Genomic DNA, 25477 nt, shown 5'->3' on the forward strand with positions numbered 1-25477 from the left:
GCATTAGAGCATTTACGGAGCTCTGGATTGGAGTAGTGTGTGTGTGCATGTGGCTATTACATAAAGGCAGCATTGTTACTGATAGAGCAAATGACCCCAATTGTATTTGTGCTATGCTATTTATTTATTTTTAAAGCAGCACTAATACACTGCAACGAAATGAACCATAAATGCAGCGCCAGCTTTTGTTCTTCTAGTATTCTCGCAGTCTCTTTGCCATCCCCACTTAGTCACGTATGAAAGCATTTCTAACTGACGATGTCATCATATCCACAACGTTCTTCTTGGGGTTTTCTTCCAAATCTGTTTTGAGAGCCCCAACTTCTGCCAACTTCCATTCAAGTTCTGGAACAAAAAGAGGTCTTGAGGTGAGCTGAGATACCAACATCTTTAACACTAGAAACAGAACACTTTTAAAAAAAAGTTAGATTGGGGAATATATTAGAGAGGCTATACAGGAACTGGCAATTTTGTAGACCCTGTAGGGTCAGTCTTGTTCCAGTAATTATTACTGAAGTAACCTAGGAATCAGCCATGTAAATACGTTGATTGAAGTGATTAGCCATAAGTGAATAGGGAAATAACTATTTATGAGCCCACCAGCTGGTTCTAATACGAGAGTGTGAGATTGTCAGCCTCTTGGCTTGGACCCTACCAGGGCTCTACTTTGATTGGGAAATTGGATACAAAGATTTTCTAATAGGATTATTGTTGTTCTGGAACTTCACAGAACTTAGGACCATTGCTTGGATGTACATTGTCTGGAGTTTAATAATCAAGTAGAAGTAAGCCAACCCGACCTGGATGGCAAAGGCTAGCATAATCTCTGCAGATCTCAGAAGCTAGAAGCTAAAGACTAGCTCTGGCTAGTCTTTAGATGGGAGACCACCAAGGAAGTCCAAGATTGCTATGCAGAAGCAGGCAATGGCAAAGCACCATAAATCAAGTGTGACTTGACAATTTGCAATAGAGGTATACTTGCCAAAAGGAAGAAAAGTAACAGGATAATGGATAAATTAACAATAGCATCAATAAATATCAATAGACTGAATTCCCCTTCAATACGCATGAAAATCTTCAGTCAACTGAAAAAATAAAACACTAATATGCTTGCAAGAAACTCATATAAGGAAGAAATATGAACAAAGTTTTAAAAATAAAAATTAGGCAAATCTTTCTTCAGCACAAAACAAAAAATGTGGAGTAGCTATTTACATAAACAATCCACAATTAGATGTATTAGAGGAATTAAGAGATCCAGATGGAAGATACCTAATCATAAAAATGAGACTCCCAGAAGGCAAAATATGCACAATAGCAACAATATATATACCAAATGATGCTGAAGTTAAATTATTCAAGATTTTTTTTTGGCCAGACTGTGCTAGACTTTCAAGGTAAGGAAATAATGATTTTTGGAGATATGAATGGAGTACTAGATCCCCCTAAAAAACAAATCAAGGAATACTAAAGGTGGGAAACTACCTAAACATGTATTTCAATACACGGAAATGCTGGAATTAGAGGTTTCCTGGAGGACCAGGCATTCAAAGGGCAGAGAATTTACCTTCTTTTCAGACAGACATCAAACATATTCAAGAACACATGTTTTGGACATCAAAAAGTTTGACAATGAATTTAGAAAAAGTAGAGATTCAATTGAAGATGGTTGTAGAGCACAATCCCATAGAAGAACTCTTGCAGTGGAACATAGAATCAAGAAGAAGATGGAAATTAAATGATGGTCTTTTACTACAAGAAGAGATGCTAAATAAGTGTAAAACATATTTGCAATTGGAAGAGTTTTTTTAAAAAAAATAAACAACACAAGTGCCAGTCTTTATCTTGTTTAACATGACAAGGGCCCAATGCCAACAGTGTTTTCTCTTTATGTTCTCTAGCCAGTCACAGGAAGGTGTGAGGCAATTTGAAGACTCTAAAACTCTGGATCAAACTGAATGTAAAAACACCCAATATTAATATGATAGCAGCCTATCTAGCAGGCTCTGCTGCCTAAGAAGTGTAAAGCCCCAGTAGTGTGAGCAAGCCATGAGCTGATTAGGGAAACAGCACAGACTAGAGAATCTCTGGGATATTTAGAATTAGGACCATTGCAAAGGAGATTTTCCAAGGAAAATATTGAGGAAATAGGGAGCAGCTGCTTCCTTTGCAAAAAGTAGAAAGATAATTAGGCTGTAGTAGAAAACTGGGAGGGGGGAGTAATTAACCCAGCCCATCAGGGTTCTGTATGCTGAAAGCCATTTTTATCCTAACCATCTGTAGGCATTTGGACAGTCTGGCTCATCAACTTGCTGAGAAAGTCCCCAAAGGGCCACTGCTCTGGAAGGTCCTGGCCACCAAGAACCAGATGAGACAAGTGGCCTTTATGGGGCTGATAGTGATGCAGGCAGAGCCAGCAGGGCTGGCCAAACTGCAGTGTGGAAGCCACATGCAACGGTTTCAAACGTATTATGTGGCTCTTGAAGCCCCCCACCCCATCAGCTGGCTTGAAGAAGGCATATGTCTCTTTAAATCCTTTCTCCAAGCCAAGCTAGCCAGTGGGGGAGGGGGGGTTGGAGAATGCATTTGAAGTTAAAGTTGCTGTCTTTCCACCCCTCTCTCTCTCTCCCCCCACAATTAGGGAGCTAGAGAATGCTTGCCAAAATATATAACTTTCAGAAAAATTCCAGGAAACAAACAGTTCTAGCTATCTTGTAGTTCAGTTTATTACCATCAAAGATCAGTTGTTGTTGTTGTTTGTTTGTTTATATTCTGCCCATTCCCCCATAGGGGCTCAGAGTGAAGTACAACATAAATAATAAAACCACAATAAAATCACAACAACATAATAATAAAAAACACAATTACAGTATTCCCAAAGTGGGAGCACATACAGCTGGGGCTGCGTGAACTGCACTGGCTGCCAGTTATATAGCAGATTCGTTATAAAATGCTGGTTATTACCTTTAAAGCCCTATATGGCCAAGGACCTGCCTACCTTAGGGACCGTCTTTCCCCATACAAACCCCAGAGAGCACTGAGGTCAGCTGGGAAGAACTTGCTGACTATCCCCGGGCCGAGAGAGGTAAAGCTTCAGAGCACCTGTGATCGGGCTTTCTCTGTTATGGCTCCACACCTATGGAACCAGCTTCCAGAGGAAATGCGGGCCCTGCAGGAATTTGAACAGTTCCGCAGGGCCTGCAAGACCACCCTTTTTCGATTGGCCTTCACCGACTAAGGGGGAAACTGCTAATGAAATTCACCATTTGTATAGCACCAGTATATTAATTTTATTGATTTTAGAGTTTTAGTAGAATTTTAATTAAAGTGTTAGTTAGTTTGTTTTAAATATTTTGTAAAACTAATGTATTGATCTGTGTTGTTAGCCGCCCTGAGCCTGCTTCGGCAGGGAGGGCGGGATATAAATAAAATTGATATGATATGATATTCAGTAAATGATGTAGCAGGGCAGGACAGCAATACAGTGTGGTAGGGGAGGCCAACCGATCTAATGGATAGATGCCTGCTGCCTCACCCAAAGACCTGGTGGAACAGCTCCATTTTGCAGGCCCTATGAAAGGCTAACAAGCCAGATAGGGCCCGGATTTCCATAGGGAGCTGATTCCACCAGGTTGGGGTCAGGATTGAGAAGCACCTGGCCATGGTAGAGGCAAGATGGGTATCTCTTGGGCTGGGGACTGTCAGCCTATCTTGGGAGGCCGAACAAAGTGACCTCTGGGGCATATATGGGAAGAGACTGTTATAAATTGAAATAAAAAAGAAGTTGTGTCAGCAGCTTAAGGCTGCTTTTATTCTTGCCTGATGCGCTCTCTCTCTCTCTGTATGTGTAATGATATATAATTGCACAGTGGATTGGACAGGATCATGGTTGGCATCTTGGGAGCTGGCAGGCCACAGCAAGTCTGGCCACGTTCATGTCTTATAGCTCTCAAACATCTGATATTTATTCGGTGTGGCTCTCATGTTAAGCAACTTTGGCCCCCCTGGTGTAGTGGTTAAGAGCAGCAGGCTCTAATCTGGAGAACCAGGTTCAATCCTGCCCTTCTCCACATGAAGCCAGCTGGGTGACCTTGGATCAGTCTCAAAGCTCTCTCAGCCAAAAAAAGAAGTCTAGCTCGCCAACTAGCGGTGCATAATGCTAAAAGAGCTTGTACTTCAGGCAGCTAGGCAAACTTAGGATCTCCTGGCTATACCCCCTCTCTCTCGGTTTGGCTTCGTGAACGAAGATTTAAGAAGGGTGCAATAGTCCACGTTTGCTGCAGGCTCGCTGGTGGCTGACAAGACCAATGTGGGACAGGCAGGTCCGGCCACAGCGGCTGCAGGGAAAAGTCTGATTTAGGGTTGGTGCTGTAGCAGTGCGATTCTTCCTCAGTCTCCTTTTGTCCTCAAGACCAGCTATGCGTGCGTTCTCAAAGGAAGAGACAGCCTGGTGGATGGTGTGCCTCCATGCTTTGCGATCTGAGGCTAGGTCAGACCACTGGTGATGGGTGATGGTTGATGGTGATGGCTATACCACACACAGCATTATATGATAATAATCATTTGTGATGCAGGCCTTCTTGGCATTGACTTGGGTTGTAGGAATGATGGCAAGGGAAGCTGTTTTGCCTGAGCCTACATGTGCTGTCAGCATCACTGCAACCCAGCAGGTCCAAGCGGAGCTGATCCTGCACTGCTGTCAGTCTTTGCTCCAGGGCTATTGCACCACCCTAGTTGGTCATGGCAGGCATCTGGTTGGTTTAAAAAAAAAAAACATTTCAACTATTACCTTCCACTGTCAGGTTTGTTCCTCCGCATTCCATAACTCCCAAGAACTTGCCTTTGATCTGTCCATTTTCATATACAAACAGGGTAGGCAAGCAACTGTCGTGGTAATTTTCAATGCAGCTGTTGGCCGCGGCTTTCACAAACTTGGTTTCAGGAAACTTTTGGGCCAGTTGGCTGAGATGTCTGCTAACTAGTGAACACATGGGAATGCTAAAAGAAATCCCAACAAGAAAAAAAAAGATCTCTTTGATCACTGAGCGCTCTCTGAAACACAAATATTTCCCATCAAATATTCCCCATCAACCCCTGCATTGCACTCCCCAGCAAGACTGCACATTCATAAATCCACTGCATTGCCCCACAAGGCTGGGCTCCTTTCCATAGCAGCAGCCAGGACCAGAATGATTCCCATGGCTGTCCTTGCATGTGTACAGGAATATGTCACATTTTCTTATCTGTGATATTCCATAGAGAGAAGGCAAGAGTTTCCAACAGAGCCTTATGCGTCCATCTTCGTTTTGTAGTCCACCTTTCTTGCTGAGACACAAGGGAGATTGCAGGACATCAAACAGTGCGATCAAACAGCATATAAAAATGAACAATACGATGGGACTAAGATTACAGAATTGGAGAACAATGCAAGCAGCAAGCTATCTAAGGTAAAGTAGGCTACATACAATCCAGAACATGAACTACAAGGTATAAAACAGTGTGGAAAAGCAGGTGATACCTTCTGGCAGGGCTTTTTTTTTTTTTTGTAGCAGGAACTCCTTTGCCTATTAGGCCACGCACCCCTTATGTCACCAACCCTCTTGGAACTTACAGTAGGCCCTGTAAGCTCTTCGAGGATTGGCTAATATAAAAGGAGTTCCTGCTGCAAAAAAAGCCCTGCCTTCTGGGCCAGCTAAACTATTTGTATTCAGGTTTCAATCTGGGGTGTGGTTTCTGGCCGTATGACAACCCCTTTGAGCTCTGCTTCCTCCCAATAAGTTCCCCTAGATCCTCTGTCTGCAGCCGTGCCAAAGACTGCTAAGCTATGACATGCCCACGGTATATCGCTCATCGATTCCTAAGTATTCCTTGTCTGCAAATTTCAGTTTGAAAGCTTCCTGCTCTGCTTCAGTTCTCAGCTACATCAAGGGGAGCTCTGTTTCACAACACCATGACACGATGCATGTCAAATCTGTGGTCTTGGACCCAACGAAAACAAATAGAGCTAAGCGTTTTTAACTAGCAAAATGTTCTAGCCATCCAGGAAGCTCATCCGCCTACCAAACTGTCTTGGGTAGTTGCGCCAACAGCGTTTGAATGCACATTTGCATTTCCTCATGCCTAGAATCTGAAGATAGCTGCCACAGTGGCAAAAATGCTTTTCCGCTGGCTGTCTTTTTCTTTCTGTTGCGCATTAACAAACATTCCCAAGTGGCTCTCTTCAGACTAAGAGGTGTGTCATCTATTAAAGAATACCTCAACTTCCTAGATTTATTAATCAAGGGAAACCCAGATAAATCTAAGTTTCCAACAAGATTTTGGATGTTGTTTCCTTAAAAGCCCCAGTTTTTTGTGCATAGCATATGAACACACAATATACTTAGAAAGTATTTCTATGTACATTTCAGGGGCAAGCATCTGTTATCAGACAGACATAACCTTTATTGGAATAACCTTTATAGGCATAACAGAAACGAAAAACAAGGCCCAAAGGAATTTCAAAATGGGACATACCAACCACAGTAATTTGCAAGCCCAACCACCATGGGAATACAAGGTTACATGCAAAACTTAGCTAAGAAAAGTGGGGCAAGGTATTTCCCTACCTGACTCCATTTTTAATTTCTTTCTCATTCACTGCTAGGGCCAGAAATACTGCAACCTGCTCAGTAATTGAGGGACATGTGTCAGCCACCAAAAAACTCTATCCTTTTGCTTGTCACCAAGTTGGGGGTTAAGAGGAGAGGTTTGATCAGGTGCCGTCAGTGCTGGGAAAATATCAGGCAGTCTAGTAGAATGTGCCATATAGAGTCAGGTTCTCTACCACATCTGCACTGTCTCTGTTCGTAAGGGATACCCTTATATTACCAGAGACCACGGATGATAGAAATATGTTGAATCTGGCCAACATAAAAGCTCAGCGTTGATGTATGCTTATTAGATTTGAGAAGTACTGAGCCATGCAAATTTGGGAAGGGGGAAGGTCCAAGAAGCGGGGTGAGTATGTACCCCTTGCTTCAGCTATTGTTAATTGGGAGTCAATATCCAGTATTCTCCTGCGGATCAAGTGAAATATGTAAGTTTCACTGCAGTTTGTCAATTAACCTAGATCAATACCAATTGATTTAATTTCCCCAAGTACTGAACAGAACCATTTAGGGGTAAAAGGGTCTGCAAGTAAAAGAGAAATCAGACTGTTGGGTAAGGGGTGGAAATGAAGGTGGAGCCAGTATTTGATTGTGGAAATCCAGATTCCAGACTCTGTAGTGTAGAGACCCAATTCGGCACACAGGGTGGGATAACGCACTGAGTTGGGAATGCCCAGGATGCAGTGTAAAAAAGAAGCTGTGGTTTTTTTCTGTGTTTTTGCTGAAACATTGAAACCACACAGGGATCCCATAGAGTAGCTGAGGGAGTAGTGTGGTGCAAAAAATTCACAAAGCGGCTGGGACAAATTGATTGCCTTTTTGATAATGGAAATGAGTTAATGCCAATATGTTGTTCTTGGCCATAAGAAGGGCTTGATCATGATGCATGCACCATTTCAAATTATAATGGAAAAGAACTTCCAAGTACCTAAAAGATTTAACTTGGTCAATGCGTCTGCCATTAATTTTCCATGATTTGGAGAACAGCAGGATTTTTGTCTTATCATAGTTGATGGATAAGGAGTTCTGAGTGCAGTATGAAATAAGAGATGACATCTGTTATCTAGACTGGAATGTACTTAGGAAAGACAGTAATATTTTTAAGACAAATTCAGTAGAAATCATTAAAGGTCTGGATATTCAGGCAATCACTCCAGAATAAATTTCTTGAGTTTGTATGGATTTTGTTTTCACTAAGAAGGAAATCTGTCTCTGTTTTGAAGTCCAATATTTTGAAATCCTGACAATTACCTTGATTTGTACAGGTGGATGACAACCCACACATCTTTGGGGGCATTGGTCACTTCTTTGACATACTGTTCACCAGAAATTTCTCTGAGTTCTCCATATCTGTGCGTCTTCTGTAAAGCTTTCAGTTCTTTTAAGCGTCGTTTCCTGATTAAGGAAAATGTTGCGTTCATTTCTTACATACGATATTGTTAACAGAACACAGGAGGGAGAACCTGCCAGTATGTGGAATGCTATGGACCATGTCAGCTCCTCGGAGGTTTTTGGAAAGGAAGGGTTTCAAATATGGGGAGCAAGAGCAGGTTCAGACCTTCTGCTGCATGTGTGGAACAGATCACTCACGTGATTGTACTGCCTCAAAATGCATGTAAGAAACAGCTTGCTTAAAGGTTCTCCATGTCAACATTTTTTATTGTTTCCTGATGCTATATTTCCACTACATTTTAGTTGGTCCTGCTAAATAAAAGTAATATAATACTGTTGTTTATGGATTTTTCTTCTGTGGACCAACATGGTTACCTAGTCTTGTCTATTTAACTAGGGTTACCAGGTCCCCTCTTACCACCAGCAGGGGGGTGGGTAGGGTTGACAGATCCAGGTTGAGAAACTCCCCGAGATTTAGGGATGGAATATGGGAAGGACAGGGACCTCAGTGGGGTCCAGTTAGGGTTGCCAGGTCTGTGTTGGAAAATACCTGGAGACTTTGGGGGTAGATCCAGGAGTGGGCAGGGTTTGGGGAGGAGAGGGGCCACCCTGCAAAGCTGCTATTTTCTCCAGGGGAGCTTATCTCTGCCAGTTAAGTCTGCAGTACCTACTGAATGCCGTCTTCATAAAGTTACAGGCTGAAAACAGTACTTTTTCATTATGCCCTAAAATATATATTTTCCCCCTTCTATCTTCCTGCTCTTTGTTTTTTATTTAGCCTGATCTGAGGACTTAAAATGCTCATACTATCGTTGACAGTACTGTTTCTGGATATTATTTCCACTGCTGTCATTCTCTGTATTGATATATGTAAACCTGGACAAATTTAAAATAACTACACATTTTTCTATTGAGACATTACAAGTAACTTGGACTCAACCGGAAAAGTGAAAAATAAAAGCTGCTTGGTTCACAAACAAATGAAATCCATGGCTTTTACAGATGAAAGCACTAGGTGGCGCTACTTACCTATGCAAATCCTAATGAAGTAAGACCAGAATGTAGTTTCCAACTTTTCATGTAATCAAAAGTAGTTAGACATTCCAGAAAGGTAGTTGTGGTACTCAGTTACAGCACAACCAAGTGGAGTCTTGTGATCCCTTAAAGACTAACAGATTTATTGACTCATAAGGTTTCGTGGGCTACAGCCCACTTCATCAGATGCATGAAGTATGTTTATTGGCAGTTATGAACAGGAAAACAGAGATAAAAATGTAAACAACAGGGGCCAAATGTCTTCCCACAGCATACCATCTGTCACAGACTGGAGAGCCAGTTTGGTGTAGTGGTTAAGTGCATGGACTCTTATCTGGGAGAACCAGGTTTGATTCCCCACTCCTCCACTTGCACCTTCTGGAATGGCCTTGGGTCAGCCAGATCTCTGGCAGAGGTTGTCCTTGAAAGGGCAGCTGCTGTGAGAGCCCTCTCAGCCCCACCCACCTCACAGGGTGTCTGTTGTGGGGGGAGAAGATATAGGAGATTGTAAGCTGCTCTGAGTCTCTGATTCAGAGAGAAGGGCGGGATATAAATCTGTAATTCTTCTTCTTCACAGACAGCACAACTTACATTTAATAGTTTTCTGAACCTCACCAATTACAATTTCTTTCTCTGTGTTTAAATATGCCAGCAGGAGGATACATTTCATAAAGAGCTTTGGGCCACAAAAGCTAATGGAACAATAAATCTGGAGTTTCTTTTACACCAATACTCATCCCCTTCTGTCAGTCTGCCATTACAGGGATGCACTCAAACAAAGGACAGGGATACCCATTGGGAAAGAGGAGAGGCTTGACAGCCCACTGAATATAATGAGACCCAGGAATGCCAATTGACTTGCATGGGCTACACTGAATCACATTGCAGCAGACAGAAGTGTGCAGTGAAAATGTGCAGTGGATTTTGAAGAATCTGCCTTAGTCCTGGGACGAAAGCCTCCAGAGTGGAATTACCATCACAGAATCTAGATAGACTGCTCTAGGCCTAGAATAAAAGTTGCTGGTTGTCCCTGAGAGTTAAAAAGTGTGCTAGGTCTAGAATTACAACCTCCAGAGTGGAATGACAGCCTCTGAGACTAGAATCAGTGCTCTGGGACAGAAATGACATTACTCCCCAGAGAGGAATTACAGTCCCGGGGCCAGGATAAACTGCTCTGGTACAGGAATGACAGCCCCTAGAGTGGAATGACTGCCTCTGGGACTGGAATCGATAGTCTGGGATTGGAATGATAGCTGCCAAAGCAGAATGATAGTCCCTGGGAGTAGCAGAAGTGTTCTGGGACTGGAAGGGCAGAGCACTTCTGCTATCCCTGGGGACTGCCTTTCTATTCCAAGGGCTGTCATTCCTTTCCAGAACACTTCTGCTATTCCCAGGGACTGTCATTCCACTGTGGGAGCTGTCATTCCAGTCCAAGAGCCGTCTGTCTGGGCCTAGAGGCCATCATTCTACTCTGGAGGATCTTCCAATCCCAGGGTAGGTGTCTCAAAATTCATTCTGTATTTTTGTTTGCAGCTTTTGTTTGCTAAAATTTATTTTGATGGATCCCATGCAAGTCAGCTGGCTTTCTTGGCTCCCCTTATATCCAGTGGGACTTCAGGTATCTAAAACATTGGTCTGGATTAAAGGAACAGACAAAACCACACTTTGCTTGCAGGATCAAAGCCCACAGAGCAACACAAACAGAAGTCTTGTGTACCTGTACATTTCAACAGCTTTCATGTCCTCATCATCAAAGACATCTTCAGCTTCTTTGAGTTGTTCCAGATTCATCCTTTCATAAGGCTTCACTAAAAAGGAATGGGGTGAAATGACTGAAGATCAACAGCAAAAATACTTTTCTGTCACCCAAGGATAGAGAAGAAAATAACTCTTCCTTATTATAACTGCAAGAAAACAGTTAAAATAAGATGAAGGGGAGATGAAGGGAATGTGCTTGTAAACTCTTTGAGACTCCTTAAGGTATACAAAAGTGGAGTATTAAAAATGGCTTTTCGTCTACCTCACTTTCTTTTGCTTGTATGCAAAGAGAGGCTAAGAATGTGGCACCGTTGTTGTAGGAAGGTTGGGGGGATTGCAGCATTTGTTTTTGTGGGAGATTTGTTTTTTTTAATGCAGCCTCATGAACTTACTGGAAGTTCTTACTGGAAGCAATAGAAGGTAGCTCTAGGAATCACCAGATATTTTATGGTAAAATGATAGAATTTCCAGTGATTCCTAGAGCTATCCTTTTATCACTTCCGATAAGAACTCCTGGTAAGAGGTTGCATTTTCTTTTCAATTTTTCTACCACTGCCGTTATGAGTGGTAGCAGCAGGGCTTTTTTTTTTTTTTTGTAGCAGGAACCCCTTTGCATATTAGGCCACATGCACCCCGATGTAGCCAATTCTCCTGCCGCTTACAGTAGGCCCTGTACTAAGAGCCCTGTAAGCTCTTGGAGGATTGAGTACATCATGGAGGTGTGGCCAAATAGACAAAGGAGTTCCTGCTACAAAAAAAAAAACCCTGGGTAGCACATAATGGGACCCCGGGGGCTTGGCAGCCCAATCTTGTTCTGTATACATGTACACTAGCTGCAGGTCCTTCCAAAAAAGCAACGCAAAGAATGGTGGCTCTACAGAGACTTGCAAGTCAGCATGGGTTCCACAGCACACCTGAGAATCCTGACCCATGGGCTGAAGACCACACAGTAAGGCTGAGCTCCAGGAGAACAAGTTGGGGCTATTGGCTGCAGTTTTGAAAGCCATCAGAACAGAGTTTCTATCTTCAGGATGTTGGAAAGCCAAAAAAACCCAACCACCCAAAGTGTCCCTGAGCTCCTTATTGGACACTAAAGCTTCTAATTTGGTGTTTTGGACATTGAGGTTATTGTGCAAGAGTTAAACGCTCTTTGAATAGTAGTCAGAAAAGCGTCAGCCTGGACTCTGTTACTTCAGACTGTAGGCAAAGGATCAACTGTTGGTGTTCCTCTTCTTAAAACTTGCCCACTCATAGAAAACAGTGAAAAGACAAGGCTGGGCTAACTAGCTTGTTATGCTAGCTTTCTAGGGGTAATTTTGATAAGTGGATGGATTTATAGGCTTGATTCCCCCATCTATATTCTCAGATGGTATAGTCCTGGGATGATGACATTGTCTGCCTTGTTCTGCATGCCTAAATAAGTCTTCTGCTCTATGCTTTTCTTTCTTTTCTATTACAGTTCATTCAACCCAGTGGTCTCAAAAAAGCTGCTGAGTTTAAGCAATTAATAGAAAGCTACCACCATAATGATAGTGTTTATGCACTTGTTTTAGAATTTTCCATAGTTCCACAACAGCAGCCAAAAATCTAGCAGCCCTCTATGTAACCCATCCATCTACACTGCTCAGTAGCCTAGAAGTCTCAGCAAGTTGGAGATGCAAAATCCTTACTAAGTACAGGGAAAAATCAGCTATTGTCTGAGTTTTATAAATTCAGGGCAACTTAAAAGTACATGGTCGATGGATTCAATGAAATTAAAGTCACAATTGCATGTCGTCTCTGAGTTAGGGTTGCCAGGTCCAATTCAAGAAATATCTGGGGACTTCGGGGGTGGTGTCAGGAGACTTTGGGGGTGGAACCAGAATCAAGGTTGTAACAAGCATGAGTGAACCCCAAAGGGAGTTCTGGCAATCACTTGGGATATGTTAAATCACAAAAATATGTTGGGATACAAACAGGCAAGGAAATGTCAGAATATGGCAAGGTAAAGGTAGTCCCTATGCAAGCACCAGTCGTTTCTTGCTTAGGCAGAAACGACATTTTCATGGCAGACATTTTACAGGGTGGTTTGCCATTGCCTTCCCCAGCAATCTACACTTTCTCCCCAGCAAGCTGCGTACTCACTCTACCAACCTCAGAAGGATGGAAGGCTGAGTCAACCTTGAGCCGGCTACCTGAGCCCAGCTCCCGCTGGGATCGAACTCAGGTGGTAAGCAGAGAGCTTGGACTGCAGTACTGTAGCTTACCACTCTGCACCACAGGGCAGACATGTATAAATAACATGCATAAATAAGCCTTCTTCTGCATTCGTAAAGAAGCCTTCTGCTCCATACAAAACATACCGGGCAGAGACAATGTCGCTTCCTTGTTGTGTAGGCGAGCTTGGTGCTCTGCTAAAATGAAATGTCAATTGAAAGGACAGTAATTTTTACCTTCTGCTTCTTTCTGTAAGCGTAACACCATTTCTTCAGTTTCATCCTTGACCTCTTCTTTTGGTGGCAGAATCCCGAAGTCTCTCAAGATATCATTCCATTCTGTATCTTCATTTGGATCCTATTTTAAAATTCTAAATATCATTTATACTCTTGTTCATTTATTTCAATTTTACCCCACCTTTCTCCCCAACAGGGATCCAAAGCAGTTTATATCATTTTCCCCTCCACTGTTTTATCCTCACATCAGCCCTGAGAAGAAGCTAAGGCAAAGAGTGTGGGACTGGCCCAACATCACCCAACAAGCTCCCATGGCAGAAGGGAGAGCCACTTCTTTGTTGTGCTGGGTTCCGCTCATCCAAATCCAATAATCTAGTCACTGCACCACACTGATATTCCTCGGGTCAGCCTCTCAGCCTAACCTATGCTGCAGGGTGGTCATTGTGATAAGGGGAGAACAATTTTATAACCTCTTTTGGGTCCCCAGTGTGGAGAATAGCAAGGTATAAATAAAATGAAATCAAGTTTTTGACTGTTAGCCCTTTCAAGTGCTTGAAGTAGGCAGGAAAGTGGCTTAGATATAAAAGAATTAAAAACACGATGCCATTCCGAGCAGAGTAACACCCTTCTAAGCAAATTAACTTCAGTGGACTTAGAAAAGTCTAGAGCAGGCGTGGCCAAACTTGTTTAATGTAAGAACCACATAGAATAAATGTCAGATGTCTGAGAGCTGCAAAACATCAGATGTTTGAGAGCAGGCAGGCAGGCAGGCAGGCAGGCAAGCAGGCTGGCAGGAAGGAAGGAAGGAAGGAAGGAAGGAAGGAAGGAAGGAAGGAAGGAAGGAAGGAAGGAAGGAAGGAAGGAAGGAAGGAAGGACAGAGAGGTGGGAAAGAAAGCAACTTAACTTAAATGCATTCTCCAAGCAGCACCGGGGGCTTTGAGAGCCACACAATAACATGTGAAAGGGCCATATGTGGCTTCTAAGCCGTAGTTTGGCCACCCCTGGTATAGATCTTAGAATGGCAGAGTAAATTAATAAATAAAGTATTTGCTGGACTTGTTAATAGAATTAGTATGTCTTAAGGGGTTTCTACATGTTACAATAAACACAGTCTTCTGACAAAAATGGCAAAGTCGTAACATGAAACACAACCATGTTCCACCACACTGATGTGCTTCCCCTTTTCAGCCAGTAGCAGTCAATATGTGAAACAGGAGTGAGGGTTTATATCCAGTTGGGATACAGCATTCATAAAGCAGTACCTTATAATTTTCAGTGGAATAATACAATGAAGTGTTAATTCTTTTACATATTTTTTGCACTGGTAGTTTGCTTGGGGATAACAAAAATACTGAGTAATTACCCCAGGCTTCTGTGCAGCCTAAAAGAGCATGGACTTGTTTGCCATTGGCTAGTGTGCTGGGAGAGGGGAGCTGCCCACTTTCCCTGAAGAATGATGGCCCCTGATATCTGCAGTCAAATATCAATTGATGGGAGGGGGAGGCAGACACTGAAATTCAGGGTGGAAATGAAATATATGCAACACTTGTTTCCTTATCAGATCGAAATGTATTTTACTAGTTTAAGCCCATGAAATGGATTATGTAGAATTTATTCAAACTGTACTGTTTGGTATATTTAGAGAAAGCACACAGACTTTGTGTTATTCACACAATAAATCTAAAGGGCTCAGGGCTGGTGGACCACTTTCTTCAGCATGAGCTTACTCAAATGTTGAGATCAGCTAATAAAGACCTGCAACGCATGATAAGGCCTTTTAGGTGGTGGCACTTAGGGCTGAGTCCTGACCTGGATAGCCCAAACTAGCCTGATCTCATCAGATCTCAGAAGCTAAGCAGAGTCTGCCTTACCTAGTATTTGGATGGGAGACCTCCAAAGAATTCCAGGGTTGTGACACAAAAGCAGGCAATGGCAAACCACCATGGAATATCTCTTGCCTTGAAAATCCCACAGGGTCGCCATAAGTCAGCTGACAGACATAGTGATACTCAGGGGTTGTTTTGTAGAAAAATAGGTGGTGGAGCTCATCCAGGAATTGTTATGCAGCTGCACATACTATTTTATGGACAAGGAGGTGGAACTCTCAGAAGGAGGAGGTGGAACTCTCAGAAAGGTTTAGGAGCTGTGCTCCTGTGAACTCCCACTGAATCTGAGGTCTGGTGATACACAAAGCATTAAAAGGAAAAAAACACAGGGAACATCACAAAGAAAAACCTCTTGTGGAAGCAACATTGATGCTGCAAAATCAAAGGCATCTGCAGCAGTGCAGAGAAGACAACGAGGTCTGTATTTTCTACTCAGACATACACTGGCTATGCTACATCTCAGGCAAAGGCCTTTCACATCACCCCAGTTCTTTTAACTGTAGATGCCAGGGATTGAACCTGGGACTTTCTGCATGCAAACCAGATACTCTGCAGTTTGCTTCGCTGGGATGTGTATTAGAAATGATGATTAGCATGTTTTTCGTTCAGTTGAGTGCCTTCAAATCAGTCATTCACATTTAGTCTTTCAGATTTTTTTTTAAAAAATTATCCTTGATATTTCCCTCTAAACTCGACCATTTCCTAATGGTCTGCATTTATATACAATTTTAGTGGTAGTTAATAATGATAGACAGTGCTCTCTTAACATACTTAGAATAATCATCTGCAAACTTCAGCTTCTCTTCCGGGTTTCTTATTGCATTCAATCCCCCCCTCCCCCAATTTTTTTACCCATGTACAGGGAAATGTTATACAGAGGAGAGCAGAGATGGGAATCATTGGCTGGGCTGCAAAGGACAAAGAAGAGGGGAAGTATTCATCATAGTTTTGTGCCTGGTTGATATTTGAGCAACACAGAAAAACTGAAGCATCTAAAACAGTGACAGTGCATACCCTTAAAATGGGCTGCGGTGGTTACTGTCACAGTGGGTAGGGGGGTGAGTGTGTGACAGCTCTCCCGACTTTTTCTACCGCCCCCCCCTTCCCATTGGGTATTTCAGATCTGCCACCACCCAAGCAGAGTCACCCTTTCCTTCATTTTTCAGAGGCTTAGGGCACTGTTTGGATCTGTATATACTTGAGAGAAGTGTGGATGCTCCTGGCTCCCACCTCAATTTCTCCTGTTCGTTCTCCAGCCCAGCCTTTGCTTTTATTTGGGTGTTGTGTCATCAAGTCATCGCTGACTTATGGCAACCCCATATGGTTTGCAAGATGAGAGACATTCCGAGGTGGTTTGCCATTGCCTGCCTCTGTGTCATAACTCTGGTATTCCTTGGAGAGAATCCATCCACATTTTAGTCAGGGCCAACCCTGCTTAGCTTCTGAGATCTAACAAGATTGGGCTAGCTTGGGTTATCCAGGTCAGGCCAACCCAGCCTAGCCAGGAGATTGCAGAGTTGGGGTGTTGAACTCGTTTGTTATGAGGGTCAGATCTGACATAAATAAGACCTTGTCAGGCTGGGCTGAGCCATGTCAGGTCAGGCCATTTTTTGTACCTGTTTAAGATTAGGTAGCAAAGATATAAAATGTTTAAAGGACATAGACGAACATGACAAAAGATTTTTAAAAATGCTTAAAACATTAGCACTTGTTGGTCTTAAAGGTGCTTTCTTTGTATTTCTCCTGTGGGATCCAGGGAACTGGGCAAAGGAAGCTCTGGCTCTTTCCTTCCCTACCCAGGGGACCAGGAGGGGGAGGAGCCTCAACCAATGGAGAAAATCGAGGTTTTGCTCTGTAGCTCCTGTGCAGTTGGGCAAGCCTTGCAAAGCAAGTTAAGATGCAGAAGGAAGCAGACAAGAACCAGTTGCTCGGGGGCTTGATAGGAGCCCTCCGGGGGCCTGATTTGGCCCCTGGGCAGCATGTTTGACACCCCTGTAATGTAGAGTATGCATGGAAGAAATAAACAAATGCACAAGTGAGGCTCTGACCACAGTGTGAATTCTTAAAAGAACAAGATCTATATTCACTATAACATAGCTTTACAGTCTAGTGTAGGGGCAGCTCGGGAGCCACATGTGGCCCTTTCACATACATTTTGTGGATCTCAAAGCCCCCACTGCTGCTTGGAAAAGGCATTTAAAGTTAAAGTTGCTTTCTTTCCACCTCTCTGTCCTTCCTTCCTTCCAGCTATCAGACTTCTTATGTTCATGTCTTGCAGCTCTCAAATATATGACATTATTCTATGTGGCTCTCACATTAAACAAGTTTGGCCACCCCTGGTCTAGACAGAACACACATCTATAGGGAAAAGATATATCCCTGCACTAAGGACTATTGCAGAACAGAGGAAGAAAAATAAAACACTTGACACTAGTCTAAGCTTTAGAGACACAGATGGTACCTTGGCATCCCCTCCTTGGGATAGACAAAAGCCAGCTGGAATTTATGAAGTATTCCTCCCTTGGTTCCTGGTCTGGTTTGAACACCACTAACAGGGTGTCCAGAACTTTTACGCCTTCTTGCCCCAGCTGGGTGGGTTACCTTCACGCAATCCTGAGGCTGGTGAATGATATCCCTCATGGGTCATTCTCTACACTTTTCTCCAATCAACATGGAGCACACATCTCTCTCTTTTATTGCCCCACTCAGACCTGAATAGCCATCCTGCAGTTGGGGAAATAGGTATCTCCTTGCAGGCATTCAGTTGGTAATTTAAGCAGTTTATTGCTCCTTTCATTGGGAAAAAGTGTTCTTTCCCTCATCTTGATGTAATTCAGAACAACCTTGGGAACACATTCCTCTCTCATAACAGTTACAACATATGTCCAAAGAACAGCACCTTCAAAATCCCATCCATTGCATGGAAATTTATTTATTTATTTATTTTGTGACTTCTATCCCGCCCTTCCCAACAAGTGGCTCAGGGCGGGTTACAACATAGGAATCTAACATAAATAGGAATTAAGTATAAAACATTTAAATTCAAACATTAAACCATTTAAAACATTAAAACATTTAAACATTTAAAACATTTAAACATTTAGAGGCAGCGAACATCCAATATAACTGCACGCAGTTTCTTGTACCAGCTAGTCATAGGCCAGCCAGAAGAGGGTTGTTTTATATGGTGTATACTGGTTGGATTGTATGCTGCAACCTCATAGGATTGAATGTCTTGGCTGTCTCTTATCCTCTGGTAGCATCTTGTTGCAACCAGGGGACTGGATGGGAGATCTCCTTGGTATCTCATGTATATTGCCTTGAATTCCATAAAAGAAGAAACATTGGATCTAAATCTTATATCTTCTGGGGGGAGGGGGTTATTGTGGCAGTTGTGCTCTGGATCATGAGAGATAAATAATCTCTGCAGATCCTGGTTTTTTTTAATTCATTTAATATAGTTTGACCATCAAAAGGGTCTTCAAGGCAGCCAGTGGGAGGACAGACTTGAGGACATTGTGGTGCCTTCTTGTTGTTGAAGAAGCTGAAAATACTACCATTTGCTTGAGCATCTTAAAGGAGGCCAGGCTTAGGGTACCAGGTCTTCCCTGACCACCAGCAGGGAGGTAGGAGGGAAACTCCTGGAATTTGGGGAAAACAAGGACCTCAGTGGGGTAGAATGTCATAGAATCTATCTCCAAAGCCATTTTCTCCAGGGAAACTGATCTCTGGAGTCTAGGGATGAGCTGTAATTCCAAGGAGGTTGGCATCTCTAGCCCTGACTTACTGTGTTTAATACTTTTGCCACAGAATATAAGATCAATGCCTCTCAGAGCCATCCTAAACAGTGACATCCTTCTAAGTCCTTTGAAAAGGATGTAATTCTGCTTAGGACCGCAATGTGAAAGTTTAATAGTTTCAACTGAAATGTCTACAGGACAGTAGCTGTAACCTACAAACCTCTCATTCCACATCTGATCACAGTCCAGGTATTTCTTTGGAGAAATATCATAAATAGAGGAAGAGTCTTGCAATCTATTGCCATTAGTAGGAATGCTTTACATGGCATGTCTTGCCCTTGTTCAAAATCCCTGACAACTGCAGAGATTACACTGCTAGATGAATTTCAAGACATTTCCTCTAGGTATGAAATACATTAAATCAGAGGCAATTGCCTGTTCTTGTCTCTTCAAATAAGGATTCATGAATCTTCTGTGAATACTGAAATTGGATTATTCTGCAATAAGATATATTTCTTCATGATTCAAACTGAGGCAGGTTCTAAAGATCAAAAGATAAGTGTATATTTAAACCCCATAAGTCTTGGAAATTGTTACAGACACTTCAGTTAAGCATGTACTAGAAAGTATGTACACAAGAACCCAAGTGACACAGCACTGGCCCTATTAAATGAAACTATGGTTGAATGACAATTATAATAGTCAAGATCAGGCTATAAAACTGTATAATCACCAAAAGTCCAAATTAAGTATTGTGTACCACAATTTATAGTTTAATGGCAGAAAGATTGGAGGATGCTGCAAGGAGCCCAGTCACTGTGGCATTAGAGAAAGCACTTCTGATGCTGAATTAACCCAGAGCTGTAATCAGCTGGATAAAGAACATAAGAGAAGCCATGTTAGATCAGGCCAATGGCCCATCCAGTCCAACACTCTGTGTCACACAGTGGCCCAAAAAAATTATATTTATATATATATATATATACACACACACACACTGTGGCTAATAGCCACTGATGGACCTCTGCTCCATATTTTTATCTAAACCCCTCTTGAAGGTGGCTATGCTTGTGGCCGCCACCACCTCCTGTGGCAGTGAATTCCACATGTTAATCACCCTTTGGGTGAAGAAGTACTTCCTTTTATCCGTTTTAACCTGTCTGCTCAGCAAGAAGTCTTTGGCCTTCTGAAAAGTAGTGAAATGCCAGTTTTGAGCTAGTTTAAAACTCAGCTCAGTGCTGGTTTAAGAGTCCCAATCCACAAACCAATAATAAGCTTAAGATCTGCCAATACTATTTTCATCATCTGGGCTCATAGAAAGAAGAGATCCCATCAGGAAGAGATCCCACCAGGATTTCAGCAGTTTCCACCCCACCTCCAACCTGGACCTGTTCAAATAATGGGCCAGTTTTCTCAATACCAGTGTACAAGATGGACCTATAAGCACAACCTTATATTGAAAATCCACTGACTGTTACACTGATCTCCATGATTCCAGATACCACCTTGAGCATACCATACAGTCCTATGTGGTCTTAAGCCAAGCACTATGTTACAACCACCTTTTCTCCGGTTCGCTAAAGGAATTTACATCTGAAGGATTTACATCATACACGGGCAGCCCAATCCAGAGACCACGCACGGGACCACGGGATTGCCAGCCCATTGCACATGACCAGGCGAGAGGATGGAAAGCCCATACCTGAGAGACCATCAATCCCCTCACTCCCTCCCGCTGTCAGAGACTCAACTAATGGCAGGCAGGCAAGCAGAGGCATGCACAGACAAGCAGGAAGTACCAAGTGCAGGAGTTCGCTGTCCTAGACAGCGGCTGGAATGTGGATCTGGGAGCGGACAGACCAAGTCCAAAAGACACCCCCCGGAGCCCCCCCCCCAGTGTTGCCCTGCTGCCGCCCTCTGCTATGTGCAAGGAACACCTCCCCTGGAGGCCGCAGAACTCAGAGTGCGAGCCGCTGGGCATGCATCCACTTCAGCAGCCCCCCCTTAGTGCCCTGTGCACAACAGCCCTGTGGGGTTGGGTAGGCTGTCAGCCCAGGCAGGCTGAGGGGCAGCATCCCCCTCCCCTATCCAGCCATGCAAGGGGCAGCGTGGTGGCTCATAGCCTGCCCCTGCCAAGAACCAAGTCTTCCCACCCTCCCAGGCATTCCCTTGGAGAGGCCACTGACAGGAGGGGAGTTGTTGCCCAGGGAAGGTGCAGCAGATGCCAAGCAGGAGAGACAACAGAGGGCACAGCTCAGACTTTATTTTTCTAGAACAGAGTGCAACAGTCTCCCTGGTGCATGCTGGGCAGTCTTGCCGTGGGTGGGGCTCCATTCAGAGCTGCGGGCAAAAACAACTGAGGGAGTGGGGGGGTGCAGCAACACACGCGAAAGCCTCTCTGTTGCAGTCCCACCTGCAAAACGGAGACAGAGATCAAGAGCACCTGCTGGAAGAGCAGGTGTTTCAGCCAGGTGCTCTCTTAAAGGGACAGTCTCTGACCCACCTCCCCACAACGGGGCAGCTGCCACACACACACAACCTATGCCCTGCCAGGGGTTGGGAACGTGGCAGAGGGAAGACCAAGGAACGGGAGCAGGCGGCAGCACAGGGGAGCGAGGTCAGCAAATGCCCCCTGCCGGAGCCCACTACCTGGTTCAAGTGCCAGAGATGCTCACACACCAAGCAGCCGAGAGCAAGGGGAGGGGGAGGACAGTCGGGGTGCACAGTGAAACTTACCCAGCCATGGGCGACAGTCCTCACTTGCATGCAGAGCCTCTGCAAGCCCAGAACCTGTGGAGTCCTGGAAACAACAGCAGTTAGCCCCGGGGAGAGACCTCGCTCTCCGCCTCGCAAGTCAAAGATACTGTCAAAGCTACCACGCAGTGAAAAACCCATCACCAAACCTGTCCTTTGTTCTAAGTCTGCATGGCGGGGAGCTCACCAGCAGAACCCCTCACCATGCGCTCCTCTTCCTAACAACTGAGTTGCATGAGGCAGAGCAGAAGTATTTCTAGGAGGGGGGGCATGGCAATTGGGTGCTAGGGAGGGGGCTCGCCAGCCCAAGGCATGAGGGGATTGGTGAGGCAATCACACCGCTCCCTGAGGGGTTTGCGAGCTTCTGCGGTGGTGGAGTCGACCTTTGTTTTTGGTTTCAACGAATGCCTATGGGACACGCCGCTGTTTTTGCAGGCGTAATGTTGCACCTCTTGAGGGGGGCGTGTCATGGCCCAAACTGCTCAGGGAGCCACTTAAGCCTGACCACACCCCCAACTCCACCCCCTCCTCCGCCTGAGCGCGTGCTCTGCCTCACTTCCGCCCACACTCGGGCGCAGCCCTCAGGCACCGCTGCCCTCAGCACTCTGGCGGCTCCCTGCACACGTAACTCCCCTCCATTGTGGTGGCACTGGACATATACGGGTGCAAATCCTTCCTGCGCCCACGTAGTGGATCTTCTGCTCTCAAAGACTTTCCGCCCCCCCCCCCCTTTGGATTGTGCTCTCAGACAGCCAGGATATTTCAGGTATTTGATTAATTTTGGATGCTGCATATGAGAAAGTTACATATTTGAAAGTTTCTGCATAATGGTTTTGAAGCTCAATAAATAAGAGATTCTTTGGAACAGCTGTCTCTCTCTCTTTCTCCTGAATGCAGTTAGGATCCCTGCCTGTTTCTCTCCCTCCCTTTTGAACCTACAAACCTCTAATTCCACATCCAATCAGGTGGGCTGGGAATGGAAATTGTAGGAAAGGTTCCTGCACTCCTAACCCCCTAATAGTTAAACTAGCATAGTTAAACTTATTTAAAATCACTAGAAATATGTCCCAAATCATTTAGGAAAATTTTAAGCTCATGACGAATGTGTGGCGACAAAACAGGAATGTACCATTGATTTTTTTTTAAAGGAAAAAAAAAACGATTTTGCTTTGAGGTTTGTTCTGCTGCTCAGTGTTGGAACAGCCCATGAAGCATAATCAATAGAGGATGTTCAGAGTGTTTTTTCTTTCTTTCACCCCTGCATCAGTAGGGAGTAAGAGGCAGAATTTGTTGGAAAAACTGATCTTAATATTATACTACTTTTGGCTTTGGTTTTTGCTATGGATCAACATGGCTATTAGAGCTGGTTCCAAGCTTTGGGTGTCCTGAGCAGAGTGCATGGGTCCCCCCACCCCACCTCCATGTGCTTTCCATTTTCCATTCTCTGGAAATCCAGGATGAGTCTGTGAAGATTTGTAAAGACCGTAATTTTCCCAGTGCTTAAGAACTCTGGCTCAAAGACATCACCTATTAAGCTTCCCATAACATCCCATTAAGCTTCAGTTAAAGAGACAGGACATAGCCAGCTTCAAGAGGGAATTGGATAAAAATATGGAGCAGAGGAGAGCCAGTTTGTTGTAGTGGTTAAGTGTGCGGACTCTTATCTGGGAGAACCGGGTTTGATTCTCCACTCCTCCACTTGCACCTGCTGGAATGGCCTTGGGTCAGCCATAGCTTTGGCAGAGGTTGTCCTTGAAAGGGCAGCTGTTGTGAGAGCCCTCTCCAGCCCTACCCACCTCATAGGGTGTCTGTTGTGGGGGAGGAAGGTAAAGGAGATTGTGAGCTGCTCTGAGACTCTTCGGAGTGGAGGGCAGGATATAAATCCAATATCTTCTTCTTCATCAGTAGCTATTAGCCACCGTGTGTGTGTGTGTGTGTATATATATGCATCCTTCCCCTACTTTCAAACTCTGCCACTGCCTGTCTTCTCAACTGGAAGTAAACTACTATGGGCAGCAAAGGTAGAGGTGATAACTAATGTTCCCTCTAAGCTGCAGTCTTGTGAGCAAAAATTCTACTTTGGGAGCTATTGGCATTAACATTGTGAGCTACTGCATAAATTAGTTTGCTCTGGGGTCATCCTTTCTGAACTAAGACAAAAATGTGTGAGCTGGAGGCTAATAATCTTGGGCTAGCTCACACAAACTCAGCTTAGAGGGAACACTGGCGATAACCATCCTAATCTTCTTCATCCTCATACATGCCAAAACACGACATCTTTCTGACCTGCATGCTGGTTTTTGTATGCGTAGCAAAGCTTTTCTCTTGGCTGCTGGCCTCAGAGGGATTGTGCCCTACAAAGCCAGTCCTGTTCCCAGGTGGCCAGATGAGAACTGACAACCAACTGCTTCAGAATGCTGCTTCCTGTGAGAAAAGTGTAGGTGGAGCCAACTGCCACTCTTGAGGGTTCCGTTTTCTTTAAAACTGTGTTATAAAAAGTGGAATGACTTTCAGAAGCCACAGTTGGCACATAACTGCAGAGCTGGAACTCTCAAGAGGGAAATGAAGGAGGAAAACATGGATGCGCCTCAGGAACTTTTAAACATTTTTTGGAGAATTTTGTTTCCACAAAGTGGTTCAAGAACTCCGTTCTACAGGGAAAAAAACCCTGTATGGCTAAGAAGTTAAACTGGGCAACCCAGACACAACCCATGGAAAACCATAATGTTCTGTTCAGGACTTTTTTAGTAGAAAAGGCCCAGCAGGAACTCATTTGTATATTAGGCCACACCCTGACACTGCAATTGTTTCATACAAGGCTTTTTCTGTAGGAAAAACCCAACATGAACTTATTTGCATATTAGGCCACACCCCCTGATACAAAGCCAGCTGGAACTGCATTCCTGTGCGTTCCTGCTATTTAAAAAAGCCCTGGTTCTGTTTAGCTCCCAGTGATAGGTTTATGTGGGAGAGGGGAGAAAGCTACTTTGATGGTATTTATACCTGACTTTTCTGCCCAATTGAGCCCAAAGTACCTTACAATATAATTCTTCCCTCTTTCATTTTATCCTCATAATAACCCTGTGAGCTGGGTTAGGCTGAAAGAGAGTGACTGGCCCAATATCTCAAAGCAGGCTTCCATGGCAGAGTGACAAGTTAGAATCATAGAATTATAAAGTTGGAAGGGACCTCCAGGATCATCTAGTCCAACCCCGTACACAATGCAGGAAATTCACAAATACCTCCCCTAAGTTTACAGAATCAGTATTGCTGTCAAATTGCCATCTAGCTTCTGTTTAAAAACTTCCAAGGAAGAAGAGTCCACCACCTTCCAAGGAAGCATGTTCCACTGAGGAACCACTCTAACTCTCAGGAAGTTCTTCATAATGTTTAGCCAAAAACTCTTAATTTCAACCCACTGGTTCTGGTCTGACCACCTGGGACAGCAGAAAACAACCCTGCACCATCCTTTATATGACAGCCCTTCATGCACTTGAAGATGGTGATCATATTACCTCTCAGTCTTCTCTCCAGGCTAAACATACCCAGCTCCTTCATCCTTTCCTTGTAGGACTTGGTCTTCAGATCCCTTACCATCTTTGTTGTCCTCCTCTGGACATGTTCCAGCTTGTTTATATCCTTAAATTGTGGTGTCCAAAATTGTGGTGAACACAATACTCTAGGCGAGGTCTAACCAGAGCAGAGTAAAGCTCTGGTTATCCCATTTCATAGTCCAGCAGTTTAACCAATGCACCATGATGGCTGTAATAGTTTTTGAGTTTGCTGGGGAGACCCACATTCAGATCTCCTATCAGTGATGAAACCCACTGGG

The 25477-nt window shown here is 44.0% G+C and overlaps 1 protein-coding gene across 1 annotated transcript; it reads right to left on the bottom strand.

Moving 5' to 3' along the window:
• Window positions 1-207: 207 nt before the first annotated feature.
• On the bottom strand, window positions 208-24044 carry PDCL2 (phosducin like 2). Its single transcript, XM_060247305.1, has 6 exons — window positions 23932-24044; window positions 13265-13385; window positions 10792-10882; window positions 7899-8042; window positions 4790-4998; window positions 208-345 (listed from the first exon to the last, which is right to left on the bottom strand). The coding sequence occupies exons 1-6, from the start codon at window positions 23935-23937 to the stop codon at window positions 227-229; spliced, it is 690 nt and encodes a 229-aa protein (XP_060103288.1). The 5' UTR covers window positions 23938-24044; the 3' UTR covers window positions 208-226.
• Window positions 24045-25477: the final 1433 nt, after the last annotated feature.

Source organism: Heteronotia binoei, chromosome 9, assembly GCF_032191835.1.
Source record: "Heteronotia binoei isolate CCM8104 ecotype False Entrance Well chromosome 9, APGP_CSIRO_Hbin_v1, whole genome shotgun sequence".
In the NCBI taxonomy this organism is placed as follows: Eukaryota; Metazoa; Chordata; class Lepidosauria; order Squamata; family Gekkonidae; genus Heteronotia; species Heteronotia binoei.